General features: G+C 34.8%; 1 protein-coding gene across 10 annotated transcripts in view; it reads left to right on the top strand.

The window, feature by feature from the left end:
• The window catches only part of PPFIA2 (PTPRF interacting protein alpha 2), a 317,732-nt gene that overhangs the window by 222,542 nt on the left and 68,416 nt on the right, over nt 1-26,774 (top strand). For all 10 annotated transcript variants that reach the window (XM_065041448.1, XM_065041464.1, XM_065041457.1 and 7 more), the window contains 2 exons: nt 17,455-17,571; nt 25,947-26,168. In XM_065041448.1, the coding sequence (XP_064897520.1) occupies nt 17,455-17,571; nt 25,947-26,168 (339 nt within the window). The remainder of the gene's footprint in view (nt 1-17,454; nt 17,572-25,946; nt 26,169-26,774) is intronic.

Below are 26,774 nucleotides of genomic sequence, written 5' to 3'. Positions count from 1 at the left end.
TTTGTAGCATGTTACATACATAGCAAAGGGAGTGAAAATATCTGTAAACCTGGCAAAGCTGATTTCATCTCTAGTTGCCAACACCATCCCACAAAGCACTTCAGATTTCATAGAGAATAGTAACACATATTGACTTTAAACTGCAGAAGCAATTGAGATGGACAGTTGGGCCCACTGGGAGAACTTAGCTTGTATAGCTAATGTTTACATATAATCACACAAAGGTAAAAAAGTGAGTATCCATATGGCATAAGTCACTGATGCTGGTTCAGCTGAACTTTTCAGAAACAAGGATGTCCACCAAATGGTTCATTTCTGTTTTGATTCTGCAAAGACGCTAGTTTCTATAAAAAGTGAATATGCAGTTTATCTCCTTTTCAATTAAATGTTACACAGAAATTATTTTGATTTGATGTAATATTTTTAATATGTTAGCAGTTCACAATATTTTTTAAAAGTCAAATTTCTATAAATTACAATATAAAATATGCATCAAATTATCAAGGGAATCCTTACTTTTACTACAGGTTTAATAATACTATGGGGATGGAATTAACTGAAATTAACTATTCTACTGAATATGAAGTCTTGGGTTTAAATTGTGTCCAGCTAGAGGACAATTAGAGGCTACATCAGCTCCTTATTAGAACATGTTTACAAACGGTGAACCTTATACTGTATCCTACAGAGCATGGGTTTCAGCTCAGAATTAGGACTCTTGAATTTGAGTGTCACCACATGAGCCAGTATCTAAAATTTGACTGTAATCAGTGGAGCGTTAGTAAATCCAGCCTGCCAGCTAACCTGGTGGTTAATCTACACAAAATTGGTAGGGGTGCTGTGTCTGTCTGGAGCTAGGGGGCAGGGGAAAGGAACACCTGTTGTCACTGCAGTGACACCAGATGCCTAGATTAGGTAACTGACTCTGACAACAAACTCATATGTAGATACCTAATGCACAGACAGCAAAAATTAGTTATCTTACTCCTTACAAACAGCAGCTCTCCAAATCAGGCAGTAGGCTTCCAAATATGGGGGAGATACGAAATGGACCTATATTACACTTAAAGATCGGATTGAAATTCTTTAAATATGTGTTTTACTAGGGGAAAAAGTTATTTGACTATATATTTTATTTTACTGCAACTGATTACTGGCAGTAGAAGGGACCTTTAAACACAGCAGCAATCTGGACTGCTGTTCAGAGTGTTTTCATGCAGACTAGGGCAAGAGGATTACCTACAGTAATTAAATTCCATAGTCATCCTTATAATATTTTCTTTTTATCGGCCAAAATTATCACATTTTATTCTTTTATGCTTGCACTAGAAGCTATTATGTGTTCACAACTGGTAGATGTTGTCCTATATATTGTGTCTGTTGTATCTAAGATGAATGGTAGATATTGTTAATTTTCTGAAAAAAATTACTTCCCATTTTTTAGTGAAAATTACTGTAAAACAGAACTACATTCACTTTTCCCTCAGACACTTTTAAAATGATGCTGGTTTTGATCTGGTTCCACATAACCCATGGTCTCTCCAAATAGTTTTGTTCCTGAAGGTTATGATTTGCGGATAGCAATTAGCAAACTGCAAGTGGTACATCCAATACAAAAGCTCAGCGGTACAATAATCTCTGTCTATGGTTGTTCTGAAGGTAAATGTGACATTTTTCACTGACTATATGAACATTTTAGAATCCCAGCAAGGTTCTGCTAACCATCTTCCTTTTTACACATTAACTTGAGAACAATGAGTTTCATTCGCAAAGGAAGGGGGATGCAACTTTTCCTTCCTTGTTTTGTCATTTATGATCATCACAGAAATTAATATTGAAATTACTTGCAAGATAACCACTTTTGTTCCACAGCTTTTGAAATCCTCTTATTAGCCTTATGGGTGTGAGTCTTTGTTAAAAGTTTGCTAAACTACAGCATATGCAAACACCACACTGAGAAATTTCATTAGCACCATATATCACCAGGAACTCAAACTCTAGTGGCTTCCACAGAGCACGGATACACAGATTATAGACAGGTGGTGCCATGGCCCATAGTGATGCTTTTAAATCCATTTCTGCTGCAATGTGCAGTGTTAAATGACAACTGTTGTGGTTTCCATTAACAGATTTCACTGTTTCCCAGAACTCTCAACAGTTTCCCAAAAAATGACATTTAAGAGCTTTTTCCCCAAGGCTTGTATGTAAAGTTAAGCTTTAAACATAGTAAATACTGTACTGGCTAAAAGTAATTTTTTAAATAACTGTGCTTACTTTGCACACAAATTTTATCTTGCCCTTCTTAAACACTTACCCAGCTCTTGTGAAATCTTCCTGTGTTAATATGAATCATATGATAAGAGGCATTACAAAACCCTTTCCTGTTTCTGGTTAGTATCCTGGCTTTTTCATGTTCCCTCATTAGTAGAAAATGTACATGGAAAATACAGCTTTAATTACATTTATTTCCTCAAAAATATAGTTTAGGAACAGAGAAAAAAAATGGGACTGTGTAGAATTTGAAATTAGAGAAATTACTGGTTTGAGTTTACATATGATTGTACTGCCATATGCTTTTCTTCAGCATTTGTTGAAAATGCCAATGCTGTTTGCAAATGCCACAAAACATTATATTGCTTCTGTCAAATGACACATAGATTATATTTTAAACACTCAGGCTTCTATTTAAAACCTCATTGTTACAGTTTCCACTTGTTTCTACAGAATTTTACTCAATCTTTGAGGATAAATTTAACTCCTGGAGCTATCAGACAGATTACAGGAGATTTGCACCATAGATCTCTGCTTCACATAACTGCATGCATTCTCTTATTGAGGCAATGTGTTTCTTCCTCACAGTGGGTTAGTTTCTTCATTAGGGTGCCTTAATGCTATTTTTATAGTATCCATGAAAGCATTCATAAATGATTGACATCACTGCAGAGAAAGGATGATTTGAAATTTATGATTCTTCATATTCTGTACCAGAAACACCAGAAAGTAGCTGCTTATTCATCAAAGAACTTTCAAATACCGTGTTAGTTACCTAACTTTTGCAGGGCAAATCAATAAACCAGTAAAAAATGCAGTTACTTCTAACACTTGAGGATAGTTGTGACTCTGACCATGAGGGGTGCTGCAGACATGATTGTAGTATCATTACTGCTGATGAAATATTATTTAATGTTTATGTATTTGAACGTAAAACTTGAGCAAACTGTGGTGTGTTCTTTGTACCTATGGTTGCAGACAAAAACATACTTTTATCCCCAGCTGTTTCAGGCCCTGTTAGTTTAAGGCACTTTTTGTTACAGGAGTTTCTTGGTGGCCTTTGTATGTAAATACAATGCAAAGTGATTTTTAGAGTAGAAATGTTGTTAAAGGAATAGTTTGCTGAGAATAATAGCATGTGCATTTATTGAAAGTGTAATAAACACTTAATTTCATCATTCTGAAATTCAGAAATTGTGGAGATAAATCTCTGGATGAAACTGGGTGAAATCCAGTGACTTTTCTTCTGGAGAAGACCAGGCTAGATGGCTTATACCTGTTTCTGGTGACTTTAGGTATAATTTTGCAAAAAGTCTGAAACAGCCTTCATCTATAGTACCTCATTTTACCGTGTTGTCTCAGAATGCTGAAACTGAAAGTTATTGCTTTGCAAACTCTCTCCAACATTTTTTTTCTTTTAGGTTATAACTTTACACGTCTAACTCTGGAGAGACCTTCTTTGTGGTCTGAAATTTAATTTTAAATATCTGTGTAAATTTGCCAAATTATATTTTTCTGCAACGTTGCACATAATTAGAAATAGTTTTGTTTGAAATTTAATCTTTATGTGCTGTATGTAATTGCGTTTCATTCTGACTTCAAACTTAGCCATCTAGTTTAATGTTAACTATGCAAAAAGCTATTGTTGCCCACGAGTTTTAAATCTGGTAATGAGCAAAATGTTTTGGGTTTCTTTGGTGGAAGTTTTTCATAATCCGTGTTCCACAGCACTAATTTCTGTCTTTACACATTTGAATTAGATGTGTGGCATGGCAGCTTACTTAAGTAAATGTATCAGGATACTTTTTAAATCTTTTTTTTTTTTTTTAATTTACTGCAGACAAGTTGTCATTATCTGTCTGAAAGAGAAATAAGTATATAAATAATCTTACTCGGGATCCAAAAATGTAAAAAATATTATTGGTTTTGATGAGGCAAAATTAGATACTCGTATTTCTTTGGGACCTTGATTGGAGAATGTCAGCATTAGGAAATTTTAAATAATCTTAGTTAATATTGACAGAGACTAACAATTTATAGGTGGAATTATTCCAACAGAAGTTATAGAGGGCTTGTTTTGCTTGGTTCAGTCCATAAGAAATGACCCAGCCTGTTTGACATTGCACCTGGAGAGTGTAGTTTGGACACCTTGAGTCGTGTAGAATCCATGGTTACAAAAGAAAAGAAGCAAAAGAGGAAAACATATATTAATTCCTTTGCATTAGAAAATGGCTATAATTTTAGTTTATTTGCTGCAGTAATCATAGAATCAAAACATTATTTTAGAAGTTCCACTTCTGAAGAATGTTCTTTATCATTAAAAATATATATAAGAATTGTATCAGTGAGGAACACATATTGGATTTTTGATGGAAAAAGCTGTGGAAAAAATTTACTTCCAGTAAGAATGTCATTGAAAATTATTAAGATCTTGACTAACTTAAATGAGCACAGTTGGTTTAATATTTGAAATATAGACCTTAATTCACTCTACTGTGCTTTGCTTTCAACAGACTTGGAGTAAGATTTAAGTTGAGATTTCTTCAGTTTGTGAATGCAGATCAGGGCTTTGATATTCTTTAATTGCAATTCTAGGGTGAGGTTCATTTCCTTTCTGGATTTTTACTCATATCCTATCATCTGTTTTATTTGCATGTTTTGTACAACCAGTAGCACAGATGGTGATTTTAATACAGATACACTGTATAGGAAAATCTAATAAAACTGCCTACACATGGAGAATAGTGGGGTTTTTGTAACAGATGTGTCCAGTCAAAATAAATCTAAACAATCTCATAGCCTCTATGTGACAATATGCAGACAAAGAATACAAAATTTCATTTGGGAAAGACTGTTTTTACTTTGTGAGAAATATATTATTGTAGTCAGAAGAAGAAAACAGATCTGCAGTCCAAATAGCCAAATACTTCATTTTAACCTGAGTAGGATTTTCAAACTGAATTTTATATCTTAAACATAGGTAGTTTTCAATCAAATGCTTAAGTACTAAGAGCACCTACATAAAGCCTTAGAGGCAGATTATTTTATTTATGATCAATGCCCTGGATACTAAAAATATGTTTGTATCTACAAACATATGTATGCATATATAATTATATATACGCAGTGTTTGTATATATATCTGTATAAAATACCATGTATACATTATCATATATGTCATATCTATGCACACACCATACATCTATATACATCAATAACTCATGTATTGTTGAAAACAATGAAGATCATAATATTTCTGCCAAGTCCAACTTCAGCTCTGACCATCTGGAAGTCAGTGCCCATGCTACCAACAAACTCTGGGGCTTTTGTGCCCCGGTTTGGATACCTTACTAGTGCCCTTGTGAGAGGAATAATGAAGGAATAATAAGTTTGCTACTATTTTTTTGAGTTTGGTTAGGGAAAAAAAGCAAGATTAGTTAGTCAAATACACACCATAATGAAACCATTGTGCATCTCTGTAAAAGGCTGTTCTTTCATGTATCATATTTCATACAATTTTTCTGACAAATTAAAAGTAGCACATTTTTGTTTACTTAGATAACAGTTTCTGAAGAAAATGTACTGAAATGTACCTGGTTATATTCTGTAAAAAATCTTGACAGATACTCTTTTTCATAACAGCAACTGCACAATTGCTTTAAATGACTCCTATTTACAAAGTGTTGCCAGTACACCATGGAAATAAATGGTGCACGCTGTAGACTACGTGCAATAGCACAAGACAGTTACTTACACAGTAACACTTAATTTGCTTCAGGAGTCATAATGAAGCAGAGAAATAGACCTTATTGCTTTATTACCAGTGTAATTTAAAGCATAAAAATGACTGCTGATCCAGACACTTAGTGTTCAGAAGGAGTCAGGGCTCAGAGATGGTGTAAAGGGGTGGCAGGAGGTCCCATGAGCAGTCCCCTGCTGCAGCCGAGTGCCACAGCTGTGGGCTACCCCTGGACCTCAGTACCCTTGTCAGCAACACATGTAACTTTCATAGGCATGTCAATAAAACTCTGAGAGCCAGGACCTGTCAACAGTAAAAGATCACATGTGTGGTTAGTACTTTCATGTTTTTCAGTTAAAATTATGGATCTGCCACAGATTCAGAGCATCTCTAGTCATCTTAGCACCTTGTCATTCATTATTTACACTTCAGTGACATGAAAGCAGAGTCTGAAAGTGCTAGCCACCATACAAGCAGGGTCACAGAGAACAGCGCCTGCATCAAGATTGTAAGAATACAATGATCAAGACATACCAGAAACTGCAGAAACAAGATGTTTCATCTTTCTTTGATAGAACTTGAAGCATAGAAGGTAAAGACTTACTTAAACCATTAAAGAACTGTAACTGAGGGCTCGGTGTACTACCTCCCCCTTTTGCTACAAGGTAAAGACCCTCTAAGTCAACTGTCTTTTACAACGCTCCTCTGATCAGCTTAAAAAGTGTTCTTGTAAATCTGAATGTACATTCTCTTGCAAAACTCGCTGTCAAACGCTGGGTTTTTGGTAATGATAAGGCAACACTTCTTGGCCATTAAGGAGTAAGACTGTAGAGGTTCTATTTCAATTTCTGCTTATTTAAGCTCTGTACCAAACGTATAAGATTTATTTTCATTAGGCCTACTACTGTCCAATCTCCAAGAGTTAAAAAGATGCCCTCATGAGGATGATTTCACCTAAATAAGTATTTGCTCCATAGCAATGAAAGCTAAAGAGATCTAAAAGATCAACAATCTCAAAAATGAAGGAAGAGAAGAATTTCTGATGTTAAAATGTTGAAAATATGTATTACTCATAACTCCTACAGTTTTTTCCTTTGAATAAAGTAGTATTTTTCTTGACACATCAAGACATATTTTAAAGGGCTCAATTGTGTAAAGTTTCTGGAAAGCTCACCACTTAAATAGCAATAAAATATACTAGAGTCAAGACACATATAAAGTAAACCTACCTGAGGTTGTCAGCCAGACATGAACACTTAGTTCACAAGTGAATTTTCAGAGTCTTACAAAAGCCCTGTAAATTTGTCTGATTCTTTTTGTTTTAAGTAGTTGAATGGGAGAGAAGACAAAGTGCTAAGTTAAAAAAAAAAAAATATGTTTTTTTTCTTTCCCCAAAGTGCATTGTTAGTGCTGGAGGTTTCATTGCCTGCCTTCCAAAGATGCTTTTGCAACCTGAAAGGGCTTTTTTTCTTTTATTTTGTTCTGTCAAATCGTGACTAATGTTGATTACAAAGCTGTGTGGTCCATGGTTATTTTAACTCCCACCTGTTGTGAAAATAAAGCTCTAGGTCCACATTTGCACTTTTCAATATAACTGGTTGCAAAGGTCGGAACTTGCATTGCTGGATGGCAAAACTAAAGCATTTTAGCACTAGAGCCATCTTCAGGGAGATTAATTTTTATCTGTTGTTTTAAAAGCCTCTGTATGGATTTATGAGAATTTTGGTTTATGAAATCAGAGTGTGAATTTATGATACCCTGAAGAGCATCTTGTATTCATTCTCTCAAATACTATGTATACAGCTGGTCATCAATCCAATGCAGTTCATTTGATCATGATACTGAAATGTACAGATACTTTATCTACCACTGTGGGAAGAAAGTTGTCCCTCCCATCACAACAAACCAACCCCTCACTTTTCCAAGTGTATTTATTAACATCTTTTTATACACGGATAGCTCCAAAATTCTGTATGTGCTTGTCTGTTGGTATAAAAAAAAAAAAAAGAAAATAAATTAAAAAATCTGCTTCTTGCCTTAATCCTTTCTTTAACCCATCTGCCAAAGACAGACACTTCGGTAGATGAGAAGGAATTTACATTATTAGACAAGTTTGTGAATCTTAGACTTTCATCTGCTGTTGTCTAGTGAAGAATGTTGAGAAGGTGGTTGAGCCACACACACCACCTCTTCCCCTGGGTTTTCAGGAACACTTTGGTGGTCTTATTACTGGACCATCTCACTAGTACATGCTTCATCACTGTTATTCAAAGATGAGGCAAGCTCCCTACTTGGGCTCTTCCTCTGGTCAATGTAGAAAATGAAGGCAATCAGAATTTGTGAATCAATGCCACTAATTGCTGGAAATAATTAAAAATTTATTGATCTGAGAAAGTCATAAGGCTGAGAAAGTCATCATTAGTGGATGACTAAATAGAGTTAGTTCAGTGATGTTGATTAGTATATAAATTTGTATTGGGGAAAATGAAGTCTCTTGAGAGTTTAAATGGCAGGTGTCAGGATGATACCTGCCAAAAACACCTAAGGCAGTGCACTGCTTTATGTATTGGAATTTAAATAGGTTGTGTTGCAGTGCAGTCAAGCTGTGAATCCTCAGATCCTTTGCAGTTCTCCAGGTGTTCCTTATCAGGGCAGCTGGCACTTGGTTGGTACCTTTGTTTCCTGCAGTGAGAGTTTGTGATCCAGCTACTGTCCTGTGGGGCCAGTGGTTGCATCCACTTCCATGCTTTTTACTGGAAGACCCTGTAGCTTGGCATATTCAAGGTTTCCTCTGAGAACCTGCAAACCCTGACAGCATGACGTAAATTAGAAGTGGTTTATTTTGTGCAAAATATGATTTATTGTGCCAAAAGGTTCTGTGTTATGATTTTACCTTTCCTACCTGGTTTCTTATCTCATTCCAGAACACAAAATAAACAAATATGCAGGAACATGTGCAATGCCCGCATGTGTGAATGTAGGGGTTTCCCCCAGTTCTTCAGGACGTGTATTTTGGGCATGTTTGAAAATAGGACTGTTCAAGTGCAATATGTTTAAAGCCTAGAAATGGCTAATCTTGCCAGAACAAATTAAAACTATTAATAATGTATCTACTTTCAGGCAAAATTTAACTGTTTATTCAAAAAAACACTATACTGTAGAAAGAGATTCCCATTCAAATATTTTCATACCAGCTTGACTACTTCTAAACTGTAACATTGTAACACCTGTACAGAGTTCTTGTTAGTCTTTTTCTGAGTGGTGTCATGCAAACTTATCAGTGAGGTATTCAGTCATATGAACGTGATGAAAACATATGCAGGTAAGTGTATACTATGCTATGCTGGAATTGCTATAATTTGGCGGTCATGGGGCGGCAAGTACAAAGCAGTGGGGGAAGAAGGAGTATAAGCTGGAAAGTGGGGGAAGAAAAGAATTTCAGACACCGCTGAGACAATTTGTTTTGCCTTTGGTTTGTAAATTGCATTACTTTTGTGGACTGGATGAGTGTGCTGAGAAATTTCAAATCCCCAGTAGATTTTTCTCTGTACTTGTATAATATCCCCCGCCCCTATAACAGAGAATGCATTTCTGCACCTCGGGTACCACAGTTCCTAGTTTTGCATCCTATATGAAACTGTGTTGAAGTGGAAACTCGTGACCAGCAACTCCTGGGCACTTACTCATGCTTCTTGTGATATTCTGCTGATAAACTCAGACTGAGAGGATGGAGGCACAGATGTCTTTAGGTATTACAGCTAAATCTGTCACACCTCAACTGACAGAGTCATTAAAATTGCAGTAAAAGCTGAAGCTATCCAGTGGGATTCGAATTAAATATTGAAAGTCTCAATAAATATGATAATTAAAAGATTCCTTTTTCCTCATAGAGGAATACAATTAAAATTAATATTTTGACATATCTGAGGTTTTTATGAAAGTCCTGTTCTTACAATTTACAGCAGGCATCTAGGTGACCCCCACCAAATGAGCTGCATCCTTCATAAACTTGCCCTCAGGATCACATAAAATATCACATAATTGTCTTATTTGGTTAAAATGCTGTTCCCCTCATGAAAAATTCTCTTTTTATAATATATATTTTTTACCCAGATTCAAAAAAGGATCAATTTTTTTTTTTTTCACGAATAAGTTTTGCAGGTGTACATCCTATGCTGTGGTTTTTTCCTCTACCAAAGAATGAAAGAAATGTGGTGTATTGTTTATACATGATTCTGATAATCAAAATGCTGATTAGCGTTATAATTTATTTCAAAAGATATATGATGCCAAGAAAAAGTTGGTGCATTTCAGGCCCTATAACTAAAATAAAATATTAATAATGACAATTTTATTGTACAATTGAAATTATTTCAATCACTTTATTTCAATGTCTCTGAACTTTCTAACCAGTGCTCTGAAAGGCAGTGTTGAGAGCAATACAAATTAGAGATATAACTGGAAAATACAGTGTTTCCATTTATGAATCAGGATTTAAATTTCCATTGAAGTAGAAGGAAATCGCCTCAATGTCTAAGCATTTTTATTCTCTATGCTATACTTAATTTTTACTGTATAAAATTATAGGCATTGATTAATGCTTAACACAAGCTACCCGTGTCAAAATTAAAGCAAAGTCAGAAGGTGGACCAGGAGTCTGAGTTATGTTCTCAGTTGATTGAAATCTGATATTTAGCACTGTTTTAATATAGACTGTTATGACAGAATAATGTAGGAGTACATCCAAGTAGGGAATTTCACTCTTCTCTGAAAGACTTACATAAATAAGAGCCAAATGGAAAACTGACACAACATAGTCACAAGAAGTTTGATTTAGCATATTATCAATGTAAAAAGAAACACCTTTTTGATAAGAAGAGGTTAAACAAAAAGCCTTCTAGATCTGTCAGTTGCAGCTCAGTGAAAAATGGTTATCAATGAGTTTAATTGCCTGGAATAGATTTGTTTCAGTGTTGAAAGATCAAAGAAACAAGTTCAATGGTTTAAGGTAGGGGAAGTTTGTTAAAATAGCTTTTAAAAAACTTCAAATCATTTACTTCCTTTACTGCTTTCCTTTCTTGTGGTGACCCAGGTTCTTACTGGTTTTAGGGGATGGCCTAACATTGTATATATGTGTTTAGAGCCTCTGTTAACAAAAAAACATTATATTTTACTCATTCTAAAAATATTTAAATCAAATATAAATAAATTCAAAGGGAAAAAAAAAAAATAAATAATTAAGTAAAAAAATCCTACTGTTTTAATTATTAGGAAGAATCCTACAAAAAGAAACCTCTGTAAACATCTAGTCTTTAATGTTTATTAGTTAAATTAAATATCTTTATATCATAGAACCATAGAATATTTTGGGTTGGAAGGGAACATCAAAGCTCATGTAGTCCAACCCCCTCGCCATGACCAGGGACACCTTCAACTAGATCAGGTTGCTCGGAGCCCTGCCCAGCCTGGCCTTTAATATCTTCAGAGATGGGGCATCTACCACCTCTCCAGGCAACATGTTCCATCCTCACTGCAAAAAATTTAATCCCTGTATCTAGTCTGAATCTGCTCTCCTTTAGTTTAAAACCATTAACCCTTGTCCTATTGCAACAGGCTCTACTAAGTCTGTCCTCATCTTTCTCACAGGCTCCTTCTAAGTACTGAAAGGCTGCAATATGGTCTCCCTGGAGCCTTCTCTTCTTCAGGGTGAACAACCCCAAATCTCTCAGCCTGTCCTCACAGCAGAGCTGTTCTAGCCCTCTGATCATTTTTGTGGCCTCCTCTGGACCTTCTCCAACAGGTCCATGTCTTCCTGTGCTGAGGACTCCAGCATCTATATCTCTACATACTGTATTAATTTATCCAGTAGAAAGCAAAATTCAGTCAAAATAATTGCAGTAATTACATTCAAATCCTTTACTGGCAGATAGTTTTAAATACAATTTGAATAGCAAAAGCATTAAGGAAAAAGTCAATAGAGAAATTGATTATGCAACTAGTTTAAGAATTAGAATGGGATTTTATTTATCCTACACAGAGCCAATATACTTTTGAAAACATATAGCTGAATTTTTTTAATACCGTACCGTGTGCAGTACTCTGTATTGTATACACACTGTGAGAAGAGAAATGTGTATCCATAAGATAGCTGGAAGAGTTTTCCCTGCCGTGTCTAAAAAGTGTGCAGGACCAGTTTAGTGTATAGTATCATATTGCAAGCATGCTTTTTCACTTCATAACGTGAGTTATTTCTGGAATTTCTTTCATCCTTTAATGGTATTTATTTTGCTTAACTTCAGCTGTTGTAGTAAGAGTTTTTAGTTTAAGATAGTAATCTGTTTTCCCTTCAGTCAAGAGAAGAGATATACATGTCATTCATCTCACCTGTTTTAGACACAGAAGACCCACTGGCGATGTTTCTCTCTCCAATGTTTTTAGAAGGAATGAGATAACCACTTTAACCTAAGTATTCAGCTTTCTGGCTTTTCAGTTATCCTGCTCTGTGCCAGCCAGATAAGTCCAAGATTTTAGCTCAGTTCTTGTAATTCTGGCTTACGTCACTGGGTGCTACAGGATGCCCAAGGCTGAAACCTACCATTTTTGCTCTAAGTAGACTATGTTCTAAGTAGAGTGTGCTGGGGTCAGAGATGGAGAACTCACTTTTTACAGAACAGCAGCACTGGGAACATGGCCTCAGGAACCAAGATTTAAAGCAAGGGAAATTTTTATGTTTAGGCGAAGTACCCAGAATACCATGCTTGTAATTTACACTATATGATATACATTGATAGTAACAACAACTTCTCCCTGAGGATGACAGAACACTTATAGAGAAAGCCTAGTGGTGAGGGTGTTATTTTGTCTGGCCCCTAACTAGTCAATATTCTCTGATTCACCCCAAATCTTATCAGATAACTCCATTCACCCCAAATCTTACCAGATAATACCACCAGCAATCACCTCAGGCTTCCAAACCCTGAGCCCCACAGAGCTTTCAAGTATAAAATCATTCTTTTTGTCTTAAGTTAATATTCCTACTTCCTGACGTTCTCAGCAGTATATGGGCCAAATATCAGGATAATTCATAAACAGAAAAATTAATACATTTAGCTCCTTTCCACCATCCTGAAGGGATTTCAATTTAATATGATTTGAACAAGGAAATACTTACCTACATATTTTTGTCTTATATCTAACTCATATCTGCAAGGTTTATAAGTGTTTTGTAGGTTATGTGCTGCTTTCTTACTTACAGTAATTTGACCAAGAAAATAAGAAATTAATTCAGGTTTGTACTTACATGTCTGGTTGCAAAGTAGCAGTCATTTAGTACATGCTCACAAAAAAGTCCGGAACACCAAAACACAGGGTGTTTACAACTACTAGTAAACAGATTGGTTCTCTTGCTAAATAGATGGAAATTATGCTGTTGCTTACTGATTTATAGTCTTGTGTAATCTTTATTTGTTTATTCATTATGTTGTCTTTTTTCAGTATGAGTAATGGGTGTGATTTCATAACGTCAGGTACTTCTTCAGATCAGTTCTGTCTTAGGTATTGATATCCTGTTCTATTGTATATTTTAATAGTTGACATTAATATTCCCTTATCACATTAATTCAGACTACTAGTTTCAGCTTTACAGGCGTGAGATGCAGATTTGGTCATTTAAGGAAATGAAAACCACTTGTAATTTTGAATCTGAATTCTTGAATCCTAACTTAATTCAGTGATGTCTGTAAATAATGGACATAAATACTACTAAGATCTTGGAGGTAATTTATATTGGTAATATAGTAGGGATGTTTACCAAAACTGTAATTGAGAAAGCTGGGCTTTGGGAAAGTTGAAGAGATTTTGGAGTTGAGACAAAAGAGTATAATTTGTGTACGGTCATGTTTAGAATTATTATGACAGCGTGGGACTTTAGAAATCGTGCCACTGGTTTCTGCATACCTTTGAAATCCAGAGGACTGAATCTAAATAGATGGAAGTTCTTAAAAACTTCAGTGTAATAAAATTGTCCCTTGTCAGTCACAAAAACTGACTACAAAGTAAGAAGTATGTTGAAGAGCAACATGCTTGTGAAAAGAGAACAATCTAAAGGAGCATTTATTTCGATTACAGGATATTTTCATGGCCTTAAACCACAAAAGTTAGAAAGGTCCAGCTATATTTAAATCTTCTTAAATTCACAACTGTTGTATCATTTTTCTTAATCAAGAAACAACTTTTCAGTTCAGTTGACTGAGTTTGGCAAATTTGGCAGGGAGCCCAATTTAGACTTGTGACAGGAAGCTATCCTTAGACTTAACCATGGAGAGCCCAGTTTTACACTCACTTCAGATTACAGTCACATTGAAATATGTTGCTCCGGGTCCAGGTCAAATCTTGACAAGGGTGCTAAAGAGGAAAACAATGTCTGTGATAGCAGTTTAGAAAAGGAATATAATGATGTGAGGTCCACAATCAGAAGCTGATAAAAGAAAAAAATATGTGATATGTTTGATCATATCTTAGCAGGTATTATTTGTATGTGAATACTTAGGTTGGTTACCCAATTTTGGGTACAACAATGGTAAATACAGTGGTATTTGTCTAGATTTATTTTCTAATAAAGTGTCTTTTTTTAAATTTTGTGGGTTTTTTGTTTTAGCAGATATGACACCATCATCATTAAGAATGTTATCATAAACATAAAAGCATCAATCTAATAAATATGCATTTTTCAAAAGTAATATTACTGAGTTTTATCTACATTGAACAATTGGTTTCTTACCTAATTCTGTGCTATGATCACTGTTTGCTCTAATGTTCATTCTAATGTTCATTAGAATGTTAAAATTCAGAAGCTACCTAGGAAGTTAAATAAACAATAACTAAGTAATAAACGCTACTGTGATGGCAATTAAAAACCTTTTACTTCAACAAACTGCAAAGTAAAAATTCATGTTTATTTGTAAGACACAGGAGGGTGGCCATGCTCCTTTGGGAACATTAATTTTGCCTTAATTTATTGATTAAATCAAGAAGGTAGAACAAGTATGCAAGCAAGTTAGCTATGTGGTTCTTCACAACTCAGATCTGTAATCTGATGACTACCCTAGAGCTGAAACTTTTAAGACATGCCACACTTCAAACTGTTGTTCCAGTCTATAGACTCTACAGTCATTAAAATAATAAAACCATTGAAACAATAAGCTCTATGGGTGATGGATTTTTCGCAAATAAATTGTTCCCAAACATTCAAAAAATTAAGTAAAAACCCCAACATAACAATACACAACATTATATTCCTTTATTTGCCTTTCATGTTAAAGGGATTTTTTTTAATAATTATTTAATAATTATTTATTTATTTAGAAAATGGTGATTCAAGGATCAACCAGAGGCTAAGAAAAAATAAACTGTTATGGAATATGTGATGAAATGATAAAATTTTGCAATAGCATTTATTCAATATTCTTATTGAGCTAAAGGACAATTAAGGCTTTGTATTAGATACAGGTGATATTTCAAAATAAGGCATAATGAACGCTGCATTTTAATGGATCAGTGACAGATTAGCATATTTAAATCCAGATCTGTTGTTGGCTGTCAGTTAACATATGCTGTGAGTTTCTATTTGTTTCACATGATGTATAATTACTCTCCATAAATCATAATTTAATAATATATACATTGAAGTATCTCTCTTAAGCTACCCAAAAGTCACTTATAGCACTAACTGATGGGTGATTTGTTTGTTGGGGACCATAATTTCCTGCATTTAGGTTTGAGAACCATTTGAACCCATAAAGAGAAAGAAATAACTGAAGCTATTCAGAAAAAAAAAAAAAAAAATAGTTATTAAGTTATGATTACGGTTTACGAAGGGAATCTATGGTAATGAAATTGTAACAACTTTTTTTCTCAGACTTAATTCTCTTATTTAAGCAACACATTTTAAAACTCGGTGTATTTATTTAATGTCAGAAGATACAGATTGTCTCAGACAGTTTTAATTCCCACTCTTATATTTTCCTATAATTGTTCTGGGTGAAATGTCGCCCTCAAATCTCAGCCTTGGCACTGAAATCAGTGGGAGTCACATGAGTTCGACAAGGGCTGTAACTTGGAACTTTGTGAGTAGTGAATCGTCCTGACTCATATCACAACAGCTTTCAATATTTATATTAAGGAAGAGTTGTTTAAAGGGGTGTGTCCCTCAGATCTAGGATACTGGTCAAAGCTGATTCAGATGGTCTCTAAAATCAGAACTTGAACATAAGTTTAAAAAACACATTTGAAGAACAATTATTTTCAAACTAAATTATTAAGATCAAAGTAAATATTTTTCTAATCTAAATTAAAATTAAACTACACACCAGATAATCCTGCCTTAATTCTTTCCTCCTACTCCATGCTTTTTTATTCTAGGACAGGACAGTGTTTTAGGGTGGTTTTGACTCAGGATTTTTGCAGAAATAATACAGTGATAGAAGCCTTTAAATTTACATCAGCTTTCCAAAAATGGCAGCTATACATTCTACTGTTTTTAATATATACTAATGTGATCCATTGGGTAAATCATTTATTATATGGGCTTATGAAACAGAGGGTACAAAGAGACTGAACTGTGCAATTTATCAAAATAAGTGAGTTTTATATTAGCCAGATTTTCCAACACATCATAGGACCTGAATCTTTCCATGCTGTTGATTGTCTGAGAGTAAGCTACAAAGTCAGAGAGAAAGGAGCTTATTTTCCAGTAGCTGGATGAGATTTTAATAGCACTACTGATAAATAAAACAATATTTTTAATACAAGAAAACCTGCTCGTATATGCACTAAAATTGTCAATGAGTGCCATACTAGTGAACTTTTGTGGACATGTTTTTCTTGACAAGAAACACTTAAAACGTATGTTGCAGCTACTAACAGATGGAAAGCTGACAGAAAACTAGCACTTTATTTTACATCACTTGGTTTTAATTTTCAGCCTTGTGACACTGATTTCCTGTAACACCAGTTACTTCCGTTGTGTTCCATATGAAAGAATGAGTCTTGTTCTTCAATGTATGACAGCTCTTTCATCTTACAATCTATAAAAAACAAAACAAAACAAACAAGCAAAAAAACCCAAACCAAACCAAACAACAACAACATCAAAAAACAAAACAAAACACAACACGGTTCCCTAGCACAAAGTAAGGATAGAAGATAAAACAAGACAATGTTGACTATCCTGTCATTTATAGGTTTCTTTGTTTCCTTAATGCCCTTTAGTCAATATTAATATATTTGGGGTTTTTTAAAACCTTTCTGCATGTGTAGACATAATTTTGCAAACACTACAAATGGCCCATTTTTGGAACAAAATGTTAATAAATTTGACAAATTGCATGCTCAGTACTTTGTCCTTTTATTATGTATACTGACCACTTATTTACTTTCTTTTGCAGATTGTAGCTTTGCGTGAACAAAATGCACACATTCAAAGGAAAATGGCGGCTGGTGAAGGGGCTGCTGAATCAGAGCATATTGAAGGAATGGAGCCAGGGCAAAAGGTTCATGAAAAGGTATAAAATGTTAGTTTTCCTTGGATCACATGATCAATATGAGAAATAATCAGGTATAAGATATTTGTAATTTGAACACTTCATGGGAATTCCCTTCAGAATATTGCCTGCTTACTGAAACTAGTATTAAAAAAATGAGCTTGTTTAAATGGAAAGGAAACGAAAATAGGCAGGTCCTTGCTTTTTGATGGGGCATTGAGTTCAACCCACATCTTATAAGAAGCATTTCTTGGATTTTTTTCTTTTGCTTAAAGGCTGAAAGAGAAAAAAAAGGTACAGAATAACTGATTTATAAACAAGGCTTTCTTCTAAAGCCTAGTTTTCCAAACTAATAGAAACCAAGTTGCATATCTCCCTTTTTTTCTTCACACTTATTGAATTAAACTAAAAGCATAACATAACGTTTGGCAGACAGTTGATATGAGTAGAGCAGCTGCTTGGATCTTTAATTGTGTGCTTTTTTCTAATGGCATGTGATGAACAGTAGCATACGTCATACTTATAAAAATAACACTCATCATTACCGATTTATTTTATAGGCAGTCTAATTTACAAGGGCGCACTTGCACAGCAAGCATTAATTTTACATCTTTTCCAATTTACGTTAAGTATGTATTTTTCTTTGCGTAATCTTTGTGGCTGGGAAGCATACAGTAAATACTGTTCCCCTTCCTTGCAAAATCTAACTCTTGGGCACATCTGTGCAGTTTTGTTAAAGCAGTGAACATCCCACTCATGCTTTAAATACAACCACATTGCTTAGCCGAAAATCTTTAATTTTGCACTTTCTTTGCAAGATATGTCTTCTGCTTTGAGCCACAGGGCTCATTTCTTATAAGCAGAAACAGGTGGAAATAAGAATATTTGTCCTTTGAGAAAGCTGCATGTTTAAACATTAATGAAAGAGGAATGAAGGCAAATGTAACATATTATTTTCATTTCATATTAAGTGTTTCTCAAATACTATGTCCAGAAAATTTCTGTGCTTCATAATCAAAGCAATTTAAGTTGATCTTGTTAAGCTGAATTGAAGGCTTGTGCTAACTAATTTTTGCTCCTTATAGTAATTAAAGCATAATGGATAGGGAGTTAACAGGAGGCTATATTGACACCAGATCAACCAGTGCACTCTAATTCATATCCTCTGCACTAGCTGCTCTCCACCTTTCTACTTTAGTGCCCACCATCAGTCGCCTCTTATTTTGTGAAAAGAAGTTCTCATTTGATAAAGTACTTCAGCCTAAGCCCAGAAGAATGAAACATTTCAAAATAAAATAATGGTAAATAGACGTAATGAGAAGTATTAACTATGAATATTCATTACTTAAAAAAACTTTATAAGACACCTGCAATAGGAAAGTATTAAGGATTTCAACATGGAATTATCCCAGTTAAAAAACACAAACCAAAAAACAAGCAGCTTTTTGGGTCTAGCTTTTTGTGCCTGGAACATCTGCAGATTGCACTGAGTTGCTCTCATTGGCAGGTGGATGCCAGGTCATTAAACAGGTAAGGTCACACATGCTGTCTAGGGGGAACTTTTACTGGCACGGTAAAATTTCTTCTCTACGACAATAAAGCTTCTGAGATACATCATTTAGGCAAGAGACATTTACAAGCTAGCAAATACAGAAGCTTGAAAAGAGGCCAACTAGCACAAACCGAAGAGCTTAAGAGGACTTTGAAAATCTGTTTAAAAACCTGACAAAGATCACCTGCTATGGGAATTAAGATGCGGCCATTTCTATTATCGAATATTCTCCTACCTAGATGTGTCACCACCGGACACGAGTTGCCACCATCCAGAACCTTAAAACAGCTCTGTTAATATAATTTACTTTATTTTAAACCTTTTTTGTGCATGTGGCATTTTAATGGAATAAGGGTGGAAAAGCTCCATATTGTAGTAAAGAATATTTTCTGGTAACTATTGTTATTCAGTCATTCTTACATCTCAAACAGCCTCAGCAAATGCTATTCCTTTAAGCATTACATTTTACTTTCATGAAGACAGATGATGAGTATAATTTAGCTTCCTTTGCTAATTATTTTATTTCCTTTTTAGTATTTCTATATTAGAGAATTCAGAAAAGTTATTTGTCCTGGGAAACACACAGTATTTCTGTCTCTCCCCTGACAACCTGGCCTTCATGGCCAGCTTTTCTAAGTTGGAAGGAACATCTCCACCACTACCAGTGTTTAAAGTAATCTTTTTTCCCTGGGATTTCAGGCAATATTTACCAGGTTTGTGGGGTTTCTTGCCTAAACCTAGCTGTTTAAAAGCTTTTAAAGGTGCTATGACATTTCTTCCCTACTGTTCCTCATGTTGAATTTTCTCTACATGTATTATTTGTAGGAATTATCTTGGCTCAAAGAGAGTCTAAGCATAACTTGGGTATTAAAACTGGTACTACTACTGATGATGTTGAATTTCCAAAATATTTCTAAAGTGACTTATACCACTGAAATTCTGCATACTGTGTATGAAGTACAGGAAAGCTTTCATATCTAAGCTGCCATATCAGCAGTTGACGGACCAACAGTCAGAGCAACTGACCAAAAGTCCGAGCAAATGACCAAATACATCCATATTTCACAGACAAACAGTTGGCACCTGCCTTAGTAGAAGATGAAGGGACTATTCTCAGAAAAGTAAATGAGTCAGTGATGTTTCATAAGGCGGAGATGCCATCCTAGGATAACAGTGCGTGAAAGAGTGATATCTTGTCCAGTCACCATAAGTGTTAAGGTCACAGGCTTATGGCAGATATGAGGATATGCCATATCTGGAGGCAGGTAATAGTATATTCCAGTTTCCAAGAACTTCTGCAGCAATTTAGATAGTGTCTTAGTAAAGAGCAGATGTAAGGCACAAACTTTTAGTTGTTCTGTTTGGTTGGTTTTTGTTTTGGTTGTTGTTGTTTGGTTTAGGGTTTTGTTTGTTGTAAAGACAACACACACAAACACAAAACCAACAGTGCTTACACCATAAAAATACTAGTTTCCTCTAGGAATTCTAAAATACCAAACTTCTTTATTTTAAGATTACTGTCAATTATTCCAAGGTACTTTGTGGTTAGACAGAGCTTAATTTGGTCCTCAGACATGGTGATGCTTGTGCACCTGGGCATCATGTGAATCACCTGTGCTCATACTACCACAGACTGTGCTGATGAGGAGCTCTATCAGATAAATCAATCCTATCTCCACTGCTGCTTGTTTGGAGGTAACCCCATGAGGTATTACTTTTTTCTTTCTCACCACTCTCCTAGGTTAAATCCTAGTGCAAAATTCATGATTAATTGCTGGTTGATAGCATTTAGACCAAACAAATCTGTGTCAGATGTTTTGTAACTGGAGAGAAAAATCTCACTTGGAGGTACTTTTTTACTATTCTTGGGATTAACCTTTATAAAACTAGATTACTGTGTATATTTTGCCACATATGTAACCAACTGTAAGGTTCTTTCTAAAAAATAAAAAGTACCTTGCAATCAACAGCCTTACAATTTGTCAACTGCTACAGTCTGGTGTTCTTACTCTATTTTTGTAATTTAAGTGTACTTCCTTTACTCAGTTTGCCTTCAGTATTATTGCTGAGGCTCAGGATTGAAAGGGCAATATGAAATGAATTAACAGAGGGTACAATATTCTGGGTTAGTCTTGGTTTATGCTTTCTCCTGATGTTCCTTTTACCATCATTCTTGGCTTTTACTAGTAAGCCGGTCTGTGGGTGGTTTTCCTTTTGTTATTTCATGGTAGAGGGAATACAGGAGAGAAGTAATGATGTAGGAGGGATTTATTATGTGTGATGCTCCAATTTGCTGTCCTTCTCCCTGCTGACGCTCCTGTACAAGCAGCAGGTCGCCTTACTGCTGTGCTTTTTGGATCTTGAAAGAAAGAGAATCTGATACCAGGGATGTTGGTTTCCTTTTCATAGTGTTCAGCAGTAGGGAACATGAACATTTATTTCCCTTCTCCATTTCCACAGACTATAAACAATTCAGTTGTTTTTGTTTTGTTTTTTCCCCAGACATTTCTTGTTTAGTCCGTATTACCCTTTATGACACTCAGTCCTATAGGATATTTTTGAACTTTTATTCCTCTGCAGTGTCCCTCCTCTGTTGTAGTTTATACCATCACTGTCATGAGACTTACTTGATGATTCTTTCACCTCCGTTTTGGTTCTCTCCCTAAAACTTTCTTTATAAAGTAAAAGTATCTCTGAAACACTTACTATGGGCTGTGATTCCTCAGCTATTTATCTTCTGTGTGGTGATATAACACACACACCAAAAAAAAAAAAAAAAAAATAAAAATAAATATATATATATATATATATATATATATATATATCACAGTAGGCCTTCCTCTTGCTTTTGCTATTTCTCTCATTCTTGCCAGTAATGAGGAAAGCAAGAACTACATTGCTGAGTGCAGATGTAGTCACCCGTTTACCTTTGTTTGCTCTGAACCAGCCCAAGCAAAGATGTCTGAAGTTGTATTAGGTCTATTAGGTCTTTCAGACTGAGACCAATCAGGTTTCTCATCTGGCTGAGAAACTCATAGAAAGGAGCAGGGGGAGAGGGCAGGGAGCTTTTTGACCTGTGTAGCAGACATGCACAATGGCAGCTCTGGTACCTGTTGTGTCTATGGAAAACAAAGAGTAAGTCAAGAATATGTGTTGATACTATTTCTGCAACATTGTGGTCTAAATAAGTAAATATGATAGAAATGGATTATATTTGTTGGATAAACTAGTTAGTAAAAAAGAGAAAAGCATTGGAGCATATGAGCTATTTGCCACTTTTTTCTTTTTTTCCAAAGAAAAAATAGCCATTGTTAGTAGATACTTTTATGTAAAAATATTGGAATTAAGGAGTGTGTCCATATGTACCTTTTGCATGACCACGTTTAATGGAATCATAAAATTTATTGAAGACTTTATCTGGATGACTAACTTGTAAGCCAGATCTGCAGATCACGTTTTTTCTCTCTGCTAGAATATTTCAACCAGTTAGAAAGTTTTCCTTGATATCTGCCCTTCTTTAAAGACTTGCCAGTTGTTTCAGCTTACTTTTAGTACTTTCTTTTCCCCCACTCTCTACTGATTTGCCCCAATTTTCTGCAAATATTGGGGATTTTAGCTAGTCTAGGGATATGAATGTCTACTTGAAACTTCTTTTCTGCATGCTCTTTTGAGAATATTTGCCAGAGTGCTTCAGGTGAAATAAAAGCAGAGTTTTGAAGAGATCTCTGTTAATTATTATAAGCATTCAACTAACAGTTTATTTACAAATGGATTGTGATTAATACTCTTTGAGTATCAGAATTATTTCAGCACAGAAAATTCAACCTGATTACAAAAAAAAAAAAAAAAAGAGGGACATGGCCATTCCTCACAAAACCGGTAATAGAGAAGATGCTGCAGTTCTGTCCCCTAGCTTATTCCATAGGGAATTCCTCTGGGACATGGGAGGTTCCTCCTCCTTTCACTAATGCAGAAAATGTGTTTGAATCCACTTCATCTACAGGATATTTTTGCTTCTACCAGCATAGCATATTTTCATATTCTTGTTCAAGCATATTTTTGTTTGGGAGAGGGGACAATACGACCTTAAAACTGTTGGCAAAAACTCCCCTGAGAACCTGAGGAAAGTTATGTCAGTTGTTTCTTGAATTGATACTTAATAACTTCCTCCCTGTGGTCGTTTGGAGTGATTACTCCATGTGATGTACCCATATAATGGATAAATCATAAAATGGTACCAAGCCATAAAAGTGACAAAATGTTAGTTTAAACCCTTAGGTAATATTTTTAGAACGTTGAAGTGCACTTTAAAATACCAACTTTTAAGCTGAGTTTTTTGCTTTTAATAGTATTTTAAAGATAACTTTTTTTTTTTTTAATCCAAATCATACTAAGAAAAATCAAAATAGAATCATAGAATTGTTTTGGTTGGAAAAGACCTTTAAGATCATCAAGTCCAGCCATTTACCTGTCACTGCCAAATCCACCTCTAAACCATGTCCCTCAGAACCTGATCCACGTGTCTTATAAACCCCTCCAGGGATGGTGACTCCACCACTTCCCTGGGCAGCCTGTTCCAATGCCCAACAACCATTTTTGTGAAGAAGATGTTCCTAATATCCAATCTAACCCTCTTCTGTGTTGACTTTTTAGTAAATTGGAAATTTTAGATGCCAACCAGCTCTATATATGAATACAGGAATAATGTAAAGCAAAAGTGAACTATTACTAGAATTAAAGCAACTTGTACAAAGAGTTCATAAAATAATTATAAGGGAAGTTTATGTGCATAAATCAAAATATATGCATGAATGACTGGCAATCTAATGGTCAGGGGTTAATTTTAAGTATGTTTTTGTCTTTCCACAAATCTCAGATATTAAGTAAATTAGTAGAAAATAATATATTTTTCACAGTTAGTTTGTATGTGTTTTGGCTCTTAACATATTTAAGAAAGAAATAATAAAAATAAATTTTAAAAAATAATTTTTTAAAAAATAAGTTCTCTGCCATTGAGCATACTCCTAGATGTTGAAGCTTGCCATTTCAAAATTACCATAGTCTATATGCCATAAGGTATGTGATCACATGCCATTTATTGCTTTTCAGATTTGATATTTGGCTTATTATAACCTTGCAGCAACTCCTGGATCACTATGTAGAAAATTGTAGGGCAAATTCAATGCATAGTAAAATTTATTTATCTGTGACAACCACTAAAATTGCTGTATCATATTAAAAATATAAAACAAATTATAATAATCATAGATAATAAATCTCAAGTTTACACAGTGGAATAAAGCATGACAGGATGTTTTATCCTGTTTGAGTACTATTTTGTTTACATGTATGATTGCTGCATAGTAATGGGATTTTGATTAAAGTAGACTAACTGAACACTTTCCAAACAACAAAGTGAATGTAAATGAGTTTTCAAATTGCTATTGTCATTTTACCATGGTATCCTCAAGGTAGATAAATGACGGTTCAGTGCCTAACATAAAATGTCAAGATAATATAATTAACTACTGTAAAGAAAGCAATTTTGGAACTGAATTATTTGATGTAATGAATTTTTGGAGTAAAATAATTTTATTCAACGATCCACAGAGGGGCAGGTGATCTTGTTCTGGGTTCATTTTATGGATGATTGGGGAAAGAATGTGGCTAAAGCCGTTAAACAAAGTAATGTTCTTTGAATTTTCTAGATGATTTCTGTATAAATATATTTTGACAATAGTAATATGGAAGTATTAATGAAAGCAAGCTTGGTTTCCTCTCAGAGCTTTCTAGAAATATTTCATATATACATTGCTATACACTGTACCATCCGAAGGACACGCAGCACCCTTTACAACCAATATTCCTGTATGATGCTCTCTGAGATCCATAACCTATATAAAATGGCTGTTACAGTGAAATACATTTTCCCATACTGCACAATATATATTTAAATGATAAAATTGCACCTATTCAAGAAAGTTACTGACAGGTTGGACTACTTTGTTGGGTTTTTTTTCGTGTTGCAGTTCAAAACCAAATCATTTTGGGTTTCCTTGTTCTTTTTGCATATGTTTTTGTTGTGAGATAATTAAATTTGGATGAAAACATGCTTTGCCTTTGCTGAAAGAGGCTAGCATGACTGTTATAATGAGGCAATGCTAGGAACTCCTCCTAGTGAATGCACGTCTTTCGCAAAATCATTTATTTGAAATATAAATCATATTCCTGAGATAATATTCCAAATGCTTTGTGAGTTCTAGACTCTTGATTCTTTTTCTTTGTAACTGTATTTATGCCAGGGCTTTCAGCAAGCACACAAATAACTTCAGCAGACCTTGTTTCTAATGTAGATTCAACCAGTGTGTTGTCCAGCCTCTAAGCACTTTCTGGTAGAGTGAATTTGTGATTTATTAGTGTTGCTTCCTGTCTGCAGCGTGACCTATTTTGGAAGTGAAATAGACTTTGATTAAGTTTAAATGCTGTGTAAGTTTAGCCAAGATGTATACCCGCAATTTGGTGATTTTTAGTTGTTTTGTTGTAATTTGTACTTGAACAGCCATTATGTCAAACTAAAGCTATTTTTGTATAGTCTTCTGCTCTTAATGCAAATGTTTACTTCTCTATGTGATGTTACACTCTGGAATTCCTTGAAATGAATGAATACTAATATTTTGCTTTTTTTTTTCAGAACTACATCTGCCTTATCTACAGTGAAAATTATTGTGGGTTTCTTCACCTAGTTGATTTTGTAATATTTAAAATAATCTTTGTTTTGGAAATTCTTTAGATAGATTCCACATTAAAAGATAATTAATAAATACTGTCACTTTTCTGTTAACAGCGCTTATCAAATGGCTCCATAGACTCAAACGATGAAGCCAGTCAAGTTGTTGAACTTCAGGAACTACTGGAAAAGCAAAACTATGAAATGGCACAAATGAAGGAGCGTTTGGCTGCCCTGTCTTCCCGGGTGGGAGAGGTAGAGCAGGAGGCAGAGACCACCAGAAAAGAGCTCGTTAAAACAGAAGAAATGAACAGTAAATATCAGAGAGACATCAGAGAGGTAAGGAGTTCATCACACCCACCTCCTGTTTCTCGACTGCTGTTCCTGTGATACCCTGTACTAACTGATGGAGGCCCATGAATATGGGAAGCAAATGTCGAGCACTGATAAAAGCCCTCATACATATGAAACACAAAATGTACATTAAGAAATAGTGTTAGAAATCTCTCCATAAAACCATGTTTGTAAAAGTGGGTGTGTATATGTGGAACTCTAATGGAAGCAAGGACAACTCTGTTGTGGTTTAGTATTACTAGAGTAAATTCTGGGAAGTTTTCAGCTATTTCAGGTTTTTAAGATTAACTCAATTAAATAGAGATGCTGGTCATGTAGATAGTCTAAAGTACATTTCTAAAAATCTGAGCTTTTTTATAAAATGGTGTTATTTATATAATCAATTATAATATTTATTCATGTGTGGTAACTTCATTACCCCTGTTATAATATACTGCTATTTCTCCCTTAAATGCCACATTACACCATCTACAGGCTTACTTGCTTTCAGCCCTTCACTTCCTGAGGAAAGTGACCAGTAATACATTTGCATGTAGAATAATTATCAAACATCAGTGCCAAATCTGCTGAGAAAAGTACTTGTAGAATGGA

The sequence above is a fragment of the Columba livia genome, chromosome 1 (assembly GCF_036013475.1).
Source record: "Columba livia isolate bColLiv1 breed racing homer chromosome 1, bColLiv1.pat.W.v2, whole genome shotgun sequence".
NCBI lineage: Eukaryota > Metazoa > Chordata > Aves > Columbiformes > Columbidae > Columba > Columba livia.
Note: the sequence above shows the minus strand (reverse complement) of the source record. Positions and strands in the feature narration are given on the sequence as shown.